Source organism: Enhydra lutris, unplaced genomic scaffold (genome assembly GCF_002288905.1).
Source record: "Enhydra lutris kenyoni isolate GAN:26980312 unplaced genomic scaffold, ASM228890v2 scaffoldscaffold59, whole genome shotgun sequence".
NCBI classification, from domain to species: Eukaryota; Metazoa; Chordata; class Mammalia; order Carnivora; family Mustelidae; genus Enhydra; species Enhydra lutris.
Genome location: NW_019154143.1, coordinates 4,600,324 through 4,617,940, shown reverse-complemented (window position 1 = coordinate 4,617,940; position 17,617 = coordinate 4,600,324). Strand labels below are relative to the sequence as shown.

At 37.3% G+C, this 17,617-nt stretch overlaps 1 protein-coding gene across 1 annotated transcript in view; it reads left to right on the top strand.

The window, feature by feature from the left end:
* LOC111158360 (protein kinase D3) overlaps nucleotides 1-17,617 on the top strand; it is an 83,261-nt gene that overhangs the window by 53,403 nt on the left and 12,241 nt on the right. Inside the window, exons 8-14 of the mRNA XM_022520358.1 lie at nucleotides 2,144-2,327; nucleotides 3,798-3,921; nucleotides 6,267-6,344; nucleotides 7,397-7,673; nucleotides 10,734-10,786; nucleotides 14,964-15,036; nucleotides 16,309-16,415. Coding sequence (XP_022376066.1) covers nucleotides 2,144-2,327; nucleotides 3,798-3,921; nucleotides 6,267-6,344; nucleotides 7,397-7,673; nucleotides 10,734-10,786; nucleotides 14,964-15,036; nucleotides 16,309-16,415 — 896 coding nt within the window. The remainder of the gene's footprint in view (nucleotides 1-2,143; nucleotides 2,328-3,797; nucleotides 3,922-6,266; nucleotides 6,345-7,396; nucleotides 7,674-10,733; nucleotides 10,787-14,963; nucleotides 15,037-16,308; nucleotides 16,416-17,617) is intronic.

Here is a 17,617-nt window from a genome sequence, read left to right as displayed (position 1 = left end):
CTCTCAGTCTTTCCCTAGACACCCTTACCTGCTGTTGTTTTGTTTGTTTGTTTTCTCTTTTCAAAATTATATTAATTGTAGTGATTACCTTTTTGGAAGGAAGAAGAAATGATACTAAGCATAATTTTTCTTTAACATTTACATGACTGGTAAAAATTAAATACAAGTTTTATAGGAGGAGAAACATAAGGAACAGAAATTAAGTTTCTTAAGACTTTAACTTTTTCTTTAATGGCATGATTTTTATGGATGCTCTTTAACACCATTGATAACGTGATTGGTTTTCTCATTTGTGAAATAAATGAATAAGTATAGTTTTTCTATAGAACCAAAGTCTTCTCTAGATTTATGTTTGTATCTTTTTGTACTTTTCTACTGTTTGACAAATGGGTATCAAATACTATTCATATTGATTTTATAGTACATTTATATACTAATGAGTTTGCACATCTGTCATATGTTGACTGGTTACTTAGGGGTTTTTCCCCTGTAAATTACCTGTTCACATGTTTTGTCCATTTTTGTGTTTGTTATTGATTTGCAGGGAGTTGTTGATAATTGTACCTAATAATTCTTTGTCAGTTATAGTTGACACAAATACCTTCTCTCAGTTGTGGCTTTTCATTTTTTTTTTAAGTAGCTTTATTGAGATAATTTTTGTACTTCACACATTTAGTTTATTCACAAGTTAGGCAGCTGTCATTACAGTCCAATGGTGGGATATTTTCATCACCCTGAAAAGAAACTGCATACACTCTAGTAGTCACTCCTCACTCTTCCTCACCAGCCCTTGGCAGCTGCCATCAACTTTGTATCTCTATGGGTCTTTCTATTCTAGACATTTCCTATAAATGAAATCATATCATGTGTAGTCTTTTGGGTCTGGTGTTGTCTCACAGAGCTTCGTGTTTTCAGGGTTCATCCATGTTGTAACAATACTACCTTCTGCTTTGTCATGAATAACATTCCTGTGCATGAATATACTACATTTTATTTATCAGCTCATGGACATTTGGGTTGTATCCACTTTGGGGCTATGGCGAATACTGCTAAGAACATTTGAGTACAGTTTCTGTGGACATATGTTTTTATTTCACTTGGGCAGATATCTGGTTGTGGAATTGTTGAGTCATATGATAACTCTGTGTTTAACATTTGGAGGAGGACTGCCAGACTGTTTCCCCAAGCAGCTGTATATTTTACATTCTCGCCAGTGCATGTGAGGATTCAGATTCCTCTGTATGCTCGCCCCCACTTGTTCTTGTCCATCATTTTGGCTGTTGCCATCCTAGTGAGTGTGAAGTGATAGCTCATTGTCATTTTGATTTGCATTTCGCTGATGGCTAATTGATAGGCACATCTTTTCACATGTCTGTGGGCCATTTTTACATCTGCTTTGAAGAATATCTATTATTCCTGTTTTTTGCCTTTTTAACTGGTTATTTGTTTTTTATTGAGTTGTAAGTGTTCTTTAAATATTTGAGTTAGAGGTCTCTGATATATGTAAATACTTTTCCTCTTCTTTGGGCTGCCTTTTTACTTTCTTGAGGTATCATTTGCAGCACAAAATCAAGTCCAGTTTATTTTTTTTAATCACTTGGGTTTTTGGTGTTCTATCAGAAGGCTTGGGATAACCCAAGGTCACAAAGATTGACTCTTGTGTTTTCTTCTAAGAATTTTATAGGGTTAGTTCTTACATTTAGACCTGTGATCCACTTTTTATATTTGGTTTAAAAAAGACGTCCAGTTTCACCTTTGTGCATGTAGTTACCCAGTTGTACTAGCACCAGTTTTTGAACATTCTGCTTTCTTTCTTTTCTTTCTCTAACAAATTGCCTTGGACATTTGTGGAAAACCACTCAACCCAACATACAATAGTGGTGGCTAATCTTTTACTTTGCTTTTAGTATCTTTTGACATATAGAAGTTTAAATTCTAATTAATTAAATTAATTTTCTGTTTTATAGTGTGTGAATTTTATATCTTCCTCAAATACTACTTTGTCTTGAATCATAAAGATATTTTCCTAGATTTTCATTAAGCATTTTAAAGCTTTTCTTCTCACATTTTAGAAACTCTTTCTCTTCAGACGTATTGATCTCCCATTAATATAAAACTCTGAATTCATTTAAAACTTTGCCAGAACCTTCCAGCCTGGGAGCAGATACAGATATACCAATGGATATTGATAGCAGTGACATGAACAGTGATGGTAGCCGGGGCTTGGATGACACAGAAGAGCCATCTCCTCCAGAAGATAAAATGTTCTTCTTGGATCCGTCTGATCTTGATGTGGAAAGAGATGAGGAAGCTGTGAAAACAATCAGGTATGCGTGTGCATGGGTGTGCCACGAGCTGCCGCCGGATGCAGGCTTAGTACAGGAGCTCCCTTGAGAAAGAATCTCTTTAAATGGACCCTAAAGTGTAATTTAAAATTGATTTAAATTGTTGCTAATTCTTTTACATGCACCACAGGATTTCTGAAAGAAATTACATCATTCTTGCCGTCTACTCAACATGGGAATGTGTGAGAATCTTTGTTTTCCTGAAGAGAAAAACACTTAATTTAAATGTAGTCTAGATGTGATCTCTCATGGTGGAGCAGCCACCACAAGGTGTCAGAATTAACTGACAGTTAAAGCAACCAGTTTCTTCATAGAGGCAGATTACTGGGTGTTCGAAACACCAGTACAAATGTATACCTACACATGTTGCACAAAGATGATGGTGATGAATTTGGGAGTGGTTAATTAGGCTATTAGCACTTTGTAAAAATGCTATTGGATTATTAAACTTGTAAATATCCCCTTACGTTTATAGAAATTCAGTTTTTCTATGTATACAGCTTTATAGGATGTTCTGCTTTGTAATGAAATGTTAATATTTTGGCAGGTTTTGTTTTTCAGTGGCAACCAGGAGGTATCTAGAGAAAGTGGATCATTTATCAATCTCACATGGCTGAGTGGTCCTTTAATCATTTTGGCTTATCATTAGATTACAGCTATTACTGTCATTCTCATTCTAAAACAAAATTTAATGTTTACCCAGTTTGGAGACTATCCAGAGAACTTAAATAGCTTCTAATCATGAATACATCATAATTTAAGAGCAAATATTTAACTGAAATTGAAAAACCATGTGTTTTCACATTTATGCCCCAAATTGTTCTTTTCCTCTAGCTATGCTGTTCCTGGCCCATGTTTCAGTATTACCTGATTTGACTGGTGCATTATTTATTATTTTTATTTTCTTAGTTGTTATCTGTAAACATTTGACTTTCAGTGTCTTCTGCTAGAAATACTTTTTGCTAACAACATGAATAATGGAATTTGATCTTTGAACCATGTAAATTTGGGTGTAGATATACTTACTTTTTACCTTATTATGAATTTAATGCTGCCTAGGGCAAAAGCAGCTTTCTCAACAACAATCCCAAATGAGATTGTGGTAAAAAGTTTGAAGCCTTTATCTAAGGGCTCCGGCCCTCTCCCAGGCTTCATAATTTGCAGTTAGGGAGAATTCTTTCTGCTCTGTGCATTATTTTGTGTTATGACCCATCAAAAAATATGAGGACTTGTAGTATTATCTTAGTCTTTTATAAATCAACTGTGTGTCATCATAATGGGATTATTTTCTTAAGCTATTTCTATAAGGTATTTTGAAAAATTACAAGCTCAATTATCCTAAAAAGGGCTGGTGAGTTTAAAGTATTTATGTGATTTTTTTAAAAAATTGAAATTATCAACATTTTATTGATGAATAAACATCATTGATGATGAACTCTGAATGTTTTTTAGTCCATCAACAAGCAGTAATATTCCGCTAATGAGGGTTGTACAGTCCATCAAGCACACAAAGAGGAAGAGCAGCACGATGGTGAAGGAAGGGTGGATGGTCCATTACAGCAGCAGGGACACCCTGGTCAGTAATCACAGACATTGTAATATGGTAGTGAAACTTTGTTATGTGCTTTACTTTATGCATTTTTAAAATCAAAATAAGAACGAGATCTATATTAAGGCATTTTAGTACACTAGAACTGTAGTTACATTTGTAAAGAGTTTTCAAAAGGCAGAACTTTGAAATATTTTTACAAACTAGTAGAGCAATAGAGATTCAGAAAGTATCTGGGGATACATCACCAAATACAAAATCTGTGAAAGAAATAGTTGATAAGATGGACTTCATTACAGTTAAAAGCTTCTGCTCTGTAAAAGACAGTGTTGAGAGAGTGAGACAAACACAGACTAGGAAAAAATATTTGTAAAAGAGACATCTCATGAAAGACTTCTCCAAAATATACAAAGAACTCTTAAAACTTAACAGTAAGGAAACAGCCCAATTAATAAATGAATCAAAAACCTTAACACATACCTCACCAAAGAAGATACACAGATGGCAGATAAGCACATGAAAAGGCGTTCCATATCCTATGTCATCAGGGAAATGCAAATTATAAGAGCAGTGGAATGCCACTACATAGTGATTGGAATGGCCAGAACCTGAACACTGACACCACCAAAGGCTGGCAAGGATGTAGATAGAGCAATGCAAACTTTCATTCATTGGTGGTGGGAATGCAAAATGCTATGGACGCTTTGGAAGACAGTTTGACGGCTTCTTACAAAACCGAACATATTTTCACCATATGATCTAGCAGTTGCATGCCTTGGTTTTTACCCAAAAGATATGAAAACTTAGGTCCACACAAAAACCTGAATATGGATGATTTCGATAGCTTTATTCATAATTGCCAAAACTTGGAAGCAACAGGATGTCCTTCAGTAAGTGAATTGACAAACCGTAGTACATACATCCAGACGATGGAATATTATTCAGTACTAAACAGCAGTGAGCTATGAAAAGACAGGAAGGAATCTTAAATACATATTACTAAGGAAAAGAAGCCAGTGTGAAAAGGCTGTATACTGTATGATTCCAACTATATGACATCTGGAAAAAGCAAAACTATGGAGACGGTAAAAAATAAGGGGTAGGGGGTAGCGGGCAGGTAGGCATGAAGAGACAGAAAGAACACAGAATTTTTAAGGCAAGGAAAATAATCGATAAAATAAAATGATGTAAACCTGTCATTATACATTTGTCCAAACCCTCAGAATGTACAACACTAGAGTGAATCATTATGTAAACTCTGGACTTTGTGATTATGATGTGTCATTGTAGGTTCATTAGTTGTAACAAGTGTACAATTCTGAATGAGAATGTAGATAATGGGGAGGCTTTGCATGTATGGGGGGCGGGGAGTACATGAGAAATCTCTGTACCTTCCGTTTAATTACGCTGTGACCAAAAATGGCTGAAGTCTTCATTTTTAAAAATAAAGGCATGTTAAGAAAAAAACAAAAATACATATCAAAAAACAAAAGCAAAGACAAATGACAAACTGAAAAAAGTATCCCAAAGTCATAATTCATTTCATTTTAAAAAGGATTAATTTCATTATATGTAAGGATGACAATAAATTTATCAGAAAAAGACCACACAGCACAAAGAATGGGCAAAGAATATCAGCAGAGTTCATAATCAAGGAAATACATATGACTCTTAAACATAAGAGCTTGATCTCATTCTTTTTTTGATTTTCAGTTTCAGATCATTGAGTCACCTATACCCTCTTCCCCCACCAAGCTCAATTTTTAAAATTTAATGTAGTTTAATTTTTTCAGTGTTCCAAAATTCATTATTTATGCAGCAGACCCAGTGTTCATTTTTACTAAAAAGTACAATTTACAATTTCACTGAATTACCAGCTTTTATTTATCAGTGTTGCCAAGATCAAAGTAACGTAACTATTTTAGTGAAGGTTTGAGTAAATAGGTACTTATGTTCCTGATGATACTATAAATTGGGTCAAATCTTATGAAGGGTGATTGACATTGTCTAGCAAAATTACATGTGTATATATTTTCTGATCCAGCGAGCCAGATTAGAAATGCAGCCTATAGGTAAATTACCTATCTGCGCATGTGTACCATGTATGTATTTGAGCATGCATGCATAAAATTCTCTGAAAGGATGCCTAGAAACCTACTACCATCGCTTACTTGGAGTGGGATGTGAATGGTGGCGGGAGTATACTTGTCACTCTGTATCCTTCTTATATTTGCAGAATTTTGACCCTCATGAATTTTAAACCTACAGAAATACAAACTTATGAGTAGTAATGAAAGGGAAAGGAAAGGGACAGGCACTTTGGAAGAACCATTATTTTTATACCACAGACTTTTATGTCCTTTATTTTATAGAGAAAGAGGCATTACTGGAGACTGGACAGCAAATGTCTAACATTGTTTCAAAATGAATCTGGATCAAAGTATTATAAGGTAAAAATTATACATATTTTGAAAAATATGTATATTGAAACATTATATATTTTCCAAATATTCAAGTAATATTCATTAATTATTATATTGGCATATACCTATTTTGACTCTGCCTAATATCATGTATAGAAGGCACTGTTAAGTTCCGTGTTGAAATAACTGTCCCACACCCCCCATTTCACCCCTCACAGTAGCCCTGCTGCCCAAGGTTGTTTTTCGTTGTGTGTTCCTTTGGTTTTGGCTTGCTTGTCAGGTTGCTACTGATTGCCTTTTGAATGCTGTGATTTAGGTTGGGCAGTGTAGTAAGTCCCATGATCGTCACCTGCCCAGAAGAGGCCACTGTGGGATTTGGTGTTCTCTATGCTCCATTTTATCTGAGGCCCTGATCCCCAGAAGCAGCTTCTTCACCTCTGTCTAGTCTTCTTTGCTTGGCTTGCTCCACCCTTTGCGTGTCAGAGACACCAGACAAAATAGCAGAGTGTAGCAATTGTATCCTTAAGAAAGAGAATAGAAACTAGACTTGCTTTGATCTGGTTGGGTTCTTTTAAGTACTTTCTTTGCATTAGGGAATGGATTTCCTATAAATACTTGTTACATTTATGGGCAGAACCAGATGGAATGCTTGAACAACCTATACTAACATTCTACTTTTGCTCTTATTTTTGCTTTGTTCTTCTCTGAGGGCTGTATCTTGCAGAAGCCTCTGGTAGAGAAGTAATTATTGAGTTGATTTAATGAGAATTGGAAAGGGACAAGTGTTGGATATAGTGGCAGTTACCCTCCAGGATCCTCCCCTTCCTTACAATCTAATGACCTGCTGCAGGCCTGAATCACTGGCTTAGTTATCATGCTCCGTGCTCTGCCTTCGGCGTTGTTGGGCGTGCAGATCATTCCAGGCAGATACTATCATAAGACTTGACTGTGTGTTCCATGTACCACATACTTGTGTTCATCTTAATGCATTCATTAAAAACGCATATCTCTGTTTAGTGTACTTGAAAATAAAAACAAAGATGTATTCATATCTTTTAATGCTTAATTTTTTACTTCAGGAAATTCCACTTTCAGAAATTCTCCGCATATCTTCGCCACAAGATTTCACAAACATTTCACAAGGCAGCAACCCACACTGTTTTGAAATCATCACTGATACTATGGTATACTTTGTTGGGGAGAACAATGGGGATAGCTCCCACAATCCTGTTCTTGCTGCCACTGGAGTTGGAGTTGATGTAGCACAGAGCTGGGAAAAAGCAATTCGCCAAGCTCTCATGCCTGTTACCCCTCAAGCAAGTGTTTGCACTTCTCCAGGGCAAGGGAAAGATCACAGTAAGCAATAAGCTTGTTGATGGCTTTTCTCCCCCTCGCTGGTTCTTAAGCATTTTGTGGGTATGGTTGTGTTTCTGCATGTATTTCTTCCTTTCTCTCTATCTTTTTTTTTTGTTTCCTTTTTTTCTTTTTCTTTTTAAGATTCACTTGAGAGAGAGAGAGAGAGAGAGAGCATGAGCAGAGTGGAGGGGCAGAGGGAAAAGCAGACTCCCTGCTCAATCTCAATCCTGATCCCGGGACTCTGGGATCATGACCTCAGCCGAGGGCAGATGCTTAACCAGCTGAACCACCGAGGCACCCCTCTGTATATATTTCTAATGCTTACTTTAAGCTTCATCTGTACTAACCAATATTGTTAGTTAATTCCTTTGTATAGTTATGTTATAGTGTATACATAAATCCCTAGAGCTAGGTTCCAGAGTCAGTTTCCCTACATTCAAATCCTGGTTCTGCCAACCTGTTATATGATCTTAGGCAAAACCTTACCTCTCTGTAATAGTACCTACTTTATAGGGTTCTCAGCATTAAAGGAAGGAGAACCAGTGTTTGGTATCCATAACTCTCATTGGATTAAGCAGACTACTAGCATTTTGCTTTATGGTGGGATATAAACAGGTGATAGAGTATTATGGTTCACATCATACTTGTGAAATCTATGAAGTCACAAATGCCATTTTTCTTTTAACTGAATTTAAACATTCAGAAATACTAAAAAAGTATTAAAACATGTTCTTTGCACCAACAAAATTTATAAAATAAAACCTAAATTTGATAAAGGATCAAGTGAAAGCCATAACATAATGTCACTTTTATGCTACTGGTGGTGTTATTTATGGGGAAACATTTATTAGACAAGTATATTTAAATCGAAATAGGTATCAGCCAGTTCCTAAATGTGTGTTATTTCAGTTCAGCACTATTATTTCATGCACCTGTTCTTGGCATTATACTAGGCTCTGAGCTAGAATACAAAAGAAACACAGAAATTAAGGGAGAAAGGACATACAACGTAAGTGTTAAGTGGTAGCATAAGGCAATAGAATGCAGAAATGAGTAATGCGTTATCTGGGGGATGCAGATATGGATAGGAGGAGGAAGCAGAGACTTTATGATAGAAACAATCTGATTTGAACCTTGACCTTGGATCTCAAGTAGGATAGGAAAAATCAAAAGGGAAGGGTGAAGGGGGATAGTGTTACTCTAGTTAAGGAAGACGGGTGTGATCAAAGGGATGAAAGTAATGACTGTGAACCTGTTTGGTGTTTAATACTGACTCTTAGAGGATGAATCAGATGGATATTTACAGTGCTTCTTAAGTTTGGGGGGATTTTAGGCAAAAGTCTGATATCCTAATTGAAGTCATGGACCTTTTCCCCCAGAAAATGATACAGGGACATAAACATAAATGTTATGTATAAATGGGATATAGGAATATTCTCTGTTCTCCAGCCCATCCATGGACCTCCTCCTTCAGGATAAGAGTCTCTAAAAGCAGAATGACAGAGGGGTTAAGAGTGAGGATGGTAGGGCGTCTGGGTGGCTCAGTGGGTTAAGCCTCTGCCTTCGGCTCAGGTCATGATCTCAGGGTCCTGGGATTGAGCCCCGCATCGGGCTCTCTGCTCAGCGGGGAGCCTCCTTCCCCCTCTCTCTCTGCCTGCCTCTTGCCTACTTGTGATCTCTGTCAAATAAAAAAAAAAAAATCTTTAAAAGAGTAAGGATGGTAGAGAATGAAAGCTGCTTACTGGCTGTGATCTTGGTCTCTGCAGTCACTAATCTAAAGTGGGAATAATAATAAATGCATATAATGCACTTAGCACAGTTCCTGACACATTGGTAATACTATTCCTGGGTTGCTGGCTGCTGCTATTGGTTTTTCTGGAGTGGAGTTCTAGGAAGCAATAGAAGATAAATCTAGGTGGAGTTACACAGCAGAGGCCTTTGAAATAAAATCAGTACTGACTTATGCTAGGAAAATGGAATGATTGAAAAACAAAGCTTTAGACACTTTAATATCATTGATACTATACCTTTTTTGTTCATTAATATTTGAATTATTTAAAATATTTTAAGATTGACTTAACATTTTTAAATGCAGTCTTTGACAGTCATATTACTTATTTTTGACTTATAGTATGCTTACATTTTCTTGTTTTAAATTTTTATATTTGGGATCGTAAAGGAAATTTCACATCTTATTTCTTTGAGTTCTCTTTGAGATTCTAGATGTTTGAGACCTAGTCTCTTACATACTTTCCATGTGGCCCTCTTCTCTTGTCACTCACTTCCTTTGCTTATCAAAGTAATATAGACATATAAACTACACAGTAATATGGAATATAAAATGAGACAGCCCTTCCTGCACACTTGTAACACATCCCCTTATACCTGCTTCTATATCTCCCACATGAGAAAACCAATATTAACAATTTGGTGTATATTTCTTGGTTTGGGGAGAATGGAAGCTGGTACTATCTGTACTGTATTACTGTATTTTTATTTTTACAAAAAATGCAATTTGCTTTTATCCACTATTAAATTAATATGGGATCAGATATATTTCAGTGTCAGTATATAGATTTATCTGATTTATCTAATTTTTTATTATTAAAATAATGCCTGCTTTTTATGTTTTAGAAAATGCAGGCAGTGTGGAAATGTCTAAAGACTAAAGTTTTTGTTCCCTAACCCTTCCTCTCTTGTTCACCAGAAGTATCATATTTTCTTTGTTTTTAATTCAAATGCTGCTGCCTTACAACTTGCCTTTCTAACTTAATATGCCATGGATAGCTTTCTAACTCAGTATGGATAGCTCTACACCATTAAATGTTTAGATAGTATTTCTTTGTGTGGATGTGTCATATTTTATTTGACTAGTTTATTGTTGATGGGTTAGTATTATGTGTGTGGATAAATTTTTTTAAAGAATATAATTATATTAACTGTATGTTAGCCACTTTTAAAAATTTAATGTAGTGTGGGCATTCACATATCAGCTAATGTTAATATTAAGTCATACAACAATTTTGTTCTTTTCTCATACATCATCCTTCTGTTTTACAGAAGATTTGTCTACTAGTATCTCCGTATCTAACTGTCAGATCCAGGAAAATGTGGTAAGTAAAAATTACAGCTAAAATAGCAAATTGGGTAATTAAAATAGGTAAAATAAGATGTGAAAATCTTATTAAATAAATTCAAGAGACAAAAAACAAACTCTTAAATACAGAGAACAAATGTGGTTACCAGAGGGGAGTTGGGGGGGGGTGAAGTAGATAAAGGGAATTAAGAATACATTTATCTTGATGAGCGTTGAGAAACATTTAGAATTGTAAATGACTATATTGTATATCCAAAACTAGTATAACACTGTATATTAATTATATTTGAATTTTTTTAAAAGTTCATAGGCCAGAGTATTGAGCACTTGGCCTAAAGGCACCAGCTAGATTTTGTGGCTGATATCTACTCTAAGGAGTTCTGCTTTATGAAGGAAACTAAAGCAGATTTTTTAAAGTATGAAAATAAAGATGATTTTTTCACAAGTGATAGTAGAATATCTCATAGTGATAGACTAGTAAGAGAAGGGAGAGATCACTTCTTGCTGGTAAGCAAGGAGGGAAAGCTTCCTCAAGGAAGTGAAACCTGAGCTGTGCCCACAAGGATGGAAAGGCATTTTGGCTGAAGTGTGGAGAGGATGGGGGTGGGGGGAGACAATAGTTAGGGCAAGTACAGGGACCAGGATGGACAAATAGAGGGAAGCAGGACATACAAGACTTAATACAAGACTTTCAAGGAATAGTGAATAGAAGAAGTTTGCATAGGTAGGTACATGTTAGGGATTATGACAGGGGTCAGCATACTTTCTATATTTTAGGCTTTGGGGTCCATACCCCATTACTTTACTCTGCCATGGTCATGAGAAAGCATCCATAGGCAGTACATAAATGAATGAGCATGACTGTGTCCCAGTATAACTGTATTTATAGACACTTGAATTTGAATTTTATATCATTTTCACATGTGAAAAAATGCTATTATTATTTTCCCTTTTAACCATTTAAAATGTAAAGTCTACTTGTAGATCAGGAGCCCATACAAAAGAGACAGCAGGCTGGATTTGGCCTGTAACTGATTGCCAACCCTGGATAAGAAAAAAGATTCGAAAAAGAAGTCATAAAATAGTTCATTGGCTGTCTATAAATTTCTCTGATAAAAATCTCGCCATCTTCCACTTGGGGCCTCCGGCTGTAATAACCCTGTAGCATATACATGTTGGCTTTTCTAAGACTGCAGTGAAGAGACTGGCTATCCAGTAGTGTTACAGGGAATAGAGGGTTTCAAGGAGATGTAATCTGTGTGTCTCTTGTAGTGGTAGGTAGAATAGATACTAGATTCTTGGGGAGGAAGAGGGGCATTACACAAACATGAGATCACTAACTTTGAAGCATCCCCCGAGAATTTGAGGGGCATGCCCATTCATAGCTGAGAAGGGAAGAGGTTCAGAACTGGTCTTTGTGAAAACCTTTTCTAGCAGTTACTATTTGACTAGTGGATGTTCCCTTATCTAATTTGATTAGAATCAAAATTTCCTTGGTTAAACAAAAAATTGATTAAAGTTGGGAAGCATGTAAAAATGATTCTTATGAATCTTAAAATATTCATTATACCTTAAAACATGTATATATACACATTGATTTACTTTTGTCACAGGGATGAAACGTCTTTAAGTATGGGTCTGCTAAGTAGAGTTCCACCTCGTCTTTCTTGCATCAGCCACACCTTTAACATAGTACTGCAGTTCCAGTGCTCACGCCCTGATTTTGTGCAGACTCCACAGGTTAAGGGCACAGTTCCTAACAAAGCTGCTCTCACTTGAGACACCAGCCACAAGCGCAGGGGTCCCCAGTTCATCCATACTTCTGACCAACTGGCTACAGAGTCGGGATTCCACAAACCCACTCTGAGGTTCAGTAACTCACTAGAATGACTCAGAACTCAGGAAAGTGCTGGATTTAGATTTACAGCCTTATTGTAACAGATAAAAATCAGGATCAGCCAACCAGAAACACATAGGGTACAGTCTGGGAAGGTTCTGAATGTAGAGCTTCTGCATTCTCTCCCTGAAATCAGGACATGCAACCCTACTGCACAGTGATCGCCACCAGCCTGCAAAGTCACCTGGGCCTTAGTGTACAGAGTTTTTATTGGAGTCTCATTAAGTAGGCATGATTGACTGAAGCATTGGCCACATGATTGAACTCCATCTCCTACCCCCCCCTTCTCCTCCCCTGAGTTTGGACTGGTTCAAAGCCCTAATGCTGTAATCATGTGGTTGGTCTTTCTGGTGACCCTACCCCATCCTGTATCATTTTGTTAGCATAGTTCTGGTGTGATCCAAGGGGCTCATGAATAACATAACATATAAAATACTCCTATGACTTAGGAAATTCTAAGGATTTAGAATCTCTCTCTTTGGAACTAGGGACAAAGGCCAGTCAAGTTCTTATTATACAACAACACCCATAATGGATTCTCTATAATTTCCAATTTTTGTTTCTTTAAAGTAGAACCAGGGATACTTGTGAAATATTCTGAGAACAGAATCCTCACGCCCACAATCTTTGGTATTTATTTTGCTCACAAATAAATTGACAGCTGTAGTTTTGGTGTCTCGCCATTATCGAGGTTTTTTTTTTTTTTTTTTTTTTTTAAAGAGTTACTTATTTAAGAGCGAGAACACAAGGAGGAGGGGCAGAGGGAGAGATCATCTCAAGCAGATCTGACACTGAGCACGGAGTCCAATGCAGGGCTCGATCTCACAACCCTGAGATCGTGACCTGAGCCAAAACCAAGAGTCAGATGGCTTAACTGACTGTGCCACCCAGTGCCCCCTTTATGGAGTTTCTAAAACTACTTTGTTTTCATAGAAATTTCTAATGTTTTATTGACTTATATAGTATACTTATTTAATTTTTTGTAATTAAACTCTATAATCTGTAACATTTGGCATAATGAGTTTGGGAACAAATTCAGTTTTAAGAGTTACTCGTTGGGATGCCACATGCATTTTATTAGGCTACTGTAGACATCAGTCAATATATTCTTTTCAGAGGCAATGGGAAGTACAGGTTATTCTGGGGAGTTAGTAAAGAAAAGGTGTTAGGAGAGCCTCTACAAATAAGTAGAATTTATTTGACCCGATATGTCCTGAATTATTTATCTTTTTAATAGATTTTTATGTTTCCCTAATACATCATAAGCGTCTTAACTAGGTCTGTTTTACGAATTAGCTACCTTTTACAGAGTCCTCTGTACAGTTAGGGCTCAGTAAGTGTTGATGACAATCATAAAATAGTAGGCAGTTTTTAAATTAGGAGGAACCTAGAGGTGTAGACCAATACTTTGTTACAGATGAGAGAGTCAAGTCCCAGGGAAGTCAACAATTTAAAGATTACTTAATTTCAACAGAAATTAGGACATCAGATTTATAGAATTACTGATTTTATATGCCAGGCCCTGGACTTGACACTTGGTATATATCCTCATTTAACTTACTTAAAAATACAGTGAAATAGATGTTATTATATCCCCTTGACCAGCGAGAAATTAAGGTCTGTACCATTCCGTATGAGTTGCTACCATGACACAGGCGCCAGCAGGGACTGTAACACTGACAGAGATGGAGCCTCTGACTTCAGACGCCAGACTGTGGCCCATACCTGGACAGGGGAGCCCCTGATTGAAGCGCTAGGGAGGGGGCTGGAGAGCACCCGCCAGGAATATTCCCACAGCAACAGCCACCACCTAAGAGGAGGGGAGGGAGGGAAGAAGGATGGGGAGGGATCTGAGCTGCAGACTTTCTCACACATACCCTTTTCATCAGGCTTTCAGATCAGCCTGATCTCAATAATATAAACCTTCTGAGTTTTTCTCTCAGATCAAAGATCGCAAATCTCTTTAATGGTGAAATAGGTAAAATTTTGTTAAATTTTTTATGTTAATTTACTTTTCATAGATCATTACTTACTAAATACAAGACTTTGTTTTATTCAAAGCGCTTTTCCCCCAAAGGCCTTGTTACAGAATACATTGTACTTGCATATTAAGAGTCATAGTAATAAAATTGGGGTTTTCTAGGACGTGGAAAGTTTGTGTTCATAAAATATGTTAGGAAACTTAGCTGCCTCTCTCATAAAAACAGAAGGGCATGCAGTATTAGAATGAAAAGAGTCAGAGGTACTGCCAGTATTGAACAGAGAGAAATAACGCCGCTTCCTCTTTCCTAAACAGGACATTAGCACTGTTTACCAGATCTTTGCCGATGAGGTGCTTGGTTCAGGCCAGTTCGGCATTGTCTATGGAGGTAAGCGACCTACAGCTGGCTGCGCGTCATACATACTCCAGAAAGCGGGGACACTGGAAGACCCCTGCCAGCTGTCGTGTCCTGTCACAGTTTGTTGAGTGGTTTCCCCCAGGGGCTGACATGCATTCTTCTAGCTCCGCCCTTTTCACTCTGCGTGTTCTTTAATCGCAGCTGTACACTTTACCGAGTAACAGAAAGCGTCAGGAAATTAGTTTCACAGTAGTCTTACTTTATCTCTCCTCGTAGCTCACTCATAAAGATGTTTGTGGGGGAAAATAAATGGCTTGACGCCTTTGTTGGGCTTTGTGGGCTCATTTATCCAAGGATACGCTCTGCTGGATTTCCAGCACAAATGGCCCCATTCGTCTGCTGTTGGCAGGAGTGTTGTGTCAGGTCCGAAGACCTGAAATCTCGCTGTGACTCCTGATACTGGCAGAGTCGTGTAAGCTCACTGTGCATTAGTGTCTTCATCTGTTTAAAGCAGCCAACAAAATCTGACCTGCATAGCTCCCAGGGGTATTAATTAAGCCTAATGTACATAAAAGTACTTTATAAGCTATAATCTAAGGTATGAAAGAAATGTTAAATCCATTTCCTCCTTTGCTGACCCCCTTTAAGTAGCCTTCTAGTGGCCTTTCCACCTCAAGGCTTGCCCTGATATGTGGTTAAGTAACTGTGCTGTCTCAGTGAACCTAGAATAAAATTAATTCATTGATAAAATGCTTCTATCTTGACAGTATCTGAAGACTAAGTCAGAGTAGTTAACTCTTTTAACAAGGTAGATTTTTTTTTTTTTTTAAGATTTTTATTTGTTTATTTGACAGAGAGAGATCACAAGTAGACAGAGAGGCAGGCAGAGAGAGAGAGAGAGGGAAGCAGGCTTCCTGCTGAGCAGAGAGCCTGATGCGGGACTCGATCCCAGGACCCTGAGATCATGACCTGAGCCGAAGGCAGCGGCTTAACCCACTGAGCCACCCAGGTGCCCCAACAAGGTAGATTATTGTTCAGCAAACAAGTTCATTCAAATTTCCTGCCATTTCAAGTAATGAAACTGCCTTTATGAGAGGCAACTACTAAGGAAAAATGTAATTTACTTCTAAAAGTTAAAGGTGAGTGAAGGAGAAGGAACAAAATCAGCCAAAGAAAAAGAAATCCAAGAGTAAATACATCTTAGTTTCAGTCTTTGTTCAACTTCCTCATAAAGCTTTCATATTATATATGAACTATCCACTTGCTTTTTCTTTCTTTTCTTTTCTTTTTTTTTTTAAATAGGAAAACACAGAAAGACTGGAAGGGATGTGGCTATTAAAGTAATTGATAAGATGAGATTCCCCACAAAACAGGAAAGTCAACTCCGTAATGAAGTGGCTATTTTACAGGTAAAAAAACCAAGTTGCTTTGTATTGGTTTTAATATTTGATTTGTGAGTTTTTAAATGCAAGTCTGTTTAGTGTGCTGATAAGAATAAGGTTTGTTTTTTCTTCTGTTTTCATATTGTGACCTTTGGGCTCAGTAGGAGGCTGGTGGGCATCTACATTAAATCCTTAAGTCTTTTTTTTTTAAAGGAAAAATTAAGTTAGAGTAATCTAGGAGTTACAAGAACTGCCATTAAGATAGTAGTTTAGAACACATTTTCATCAGTAATGTCTTAACAACAACAACAACAACAAAAGTAAAAACTTAATCTGTCACTCCAGAAGCTCAAAATACTTGGATACTTGTGTCCCCACATTTGATTAGGAGGTCAGCTAAATATAAAGATCAACTTTAGCCTACTTTGTACTTGAATTAAAATTCTCAGAACAATCTGAACGTGGTAAAAACATTTTTTAATGGAAACTTCAAATACTCCTTTGCTGAAATTCATTACACAAGATTTAGTCAGATGAGCATTTGAACTAGACTCTTGCACATGGGTTGAAAGGAATGTACTGCACTCCCTCTACTCACTCTACCCTTTGGCTCCCCACCTCCCGTCCGCTGTGTCATCCTTACTTTCCCATCTTTGCCCATGATTCTTCTTGTATGTAGTCCTCATTAAACAACCTCAAAGGCTGGCTGAACCCTGCCTGGCAGTTGATTCTGGTACTCTCTGTTCCCTGCAGCCCCACTGACATCCTTGGTTTTTCTTCCCCATGTCCTCCCCTTTTTCAAGAAAGGTCAGGGGGTAAAGACTGAAGATCTGACTGAGACTACAGTTTTGGCCTTTCCAGTGGCAGGGAGGAACAATTCTAGAATCATTGATTAAGCAGTGACCTTCTACTTTACTCAGGAACATCCAGCCTCTCTCCTGAGTGCTTGATGATGATCTCTGGATTTCTGTCGGTTTAATAGAAAGGAGGACATGACATTTTTGGACATCTGCAAATATTCTGTTAGGCTGAGCCAAAATCTCTTAGAAAAGGTTCCACAGTAGACTACACTCACCAAATTTAGTCTCTTTTCTGAATGATGGCCATACTGTCTTGCTTTCCTTAAATATGCCAGATATGGTCCTGTCTCAAGGACTTTGCTTTAGCTGTTACCTCTGCCTGGAATGCTGTCACTCCCAAGATCTACATGGCATAGCCCCTCACCTCCT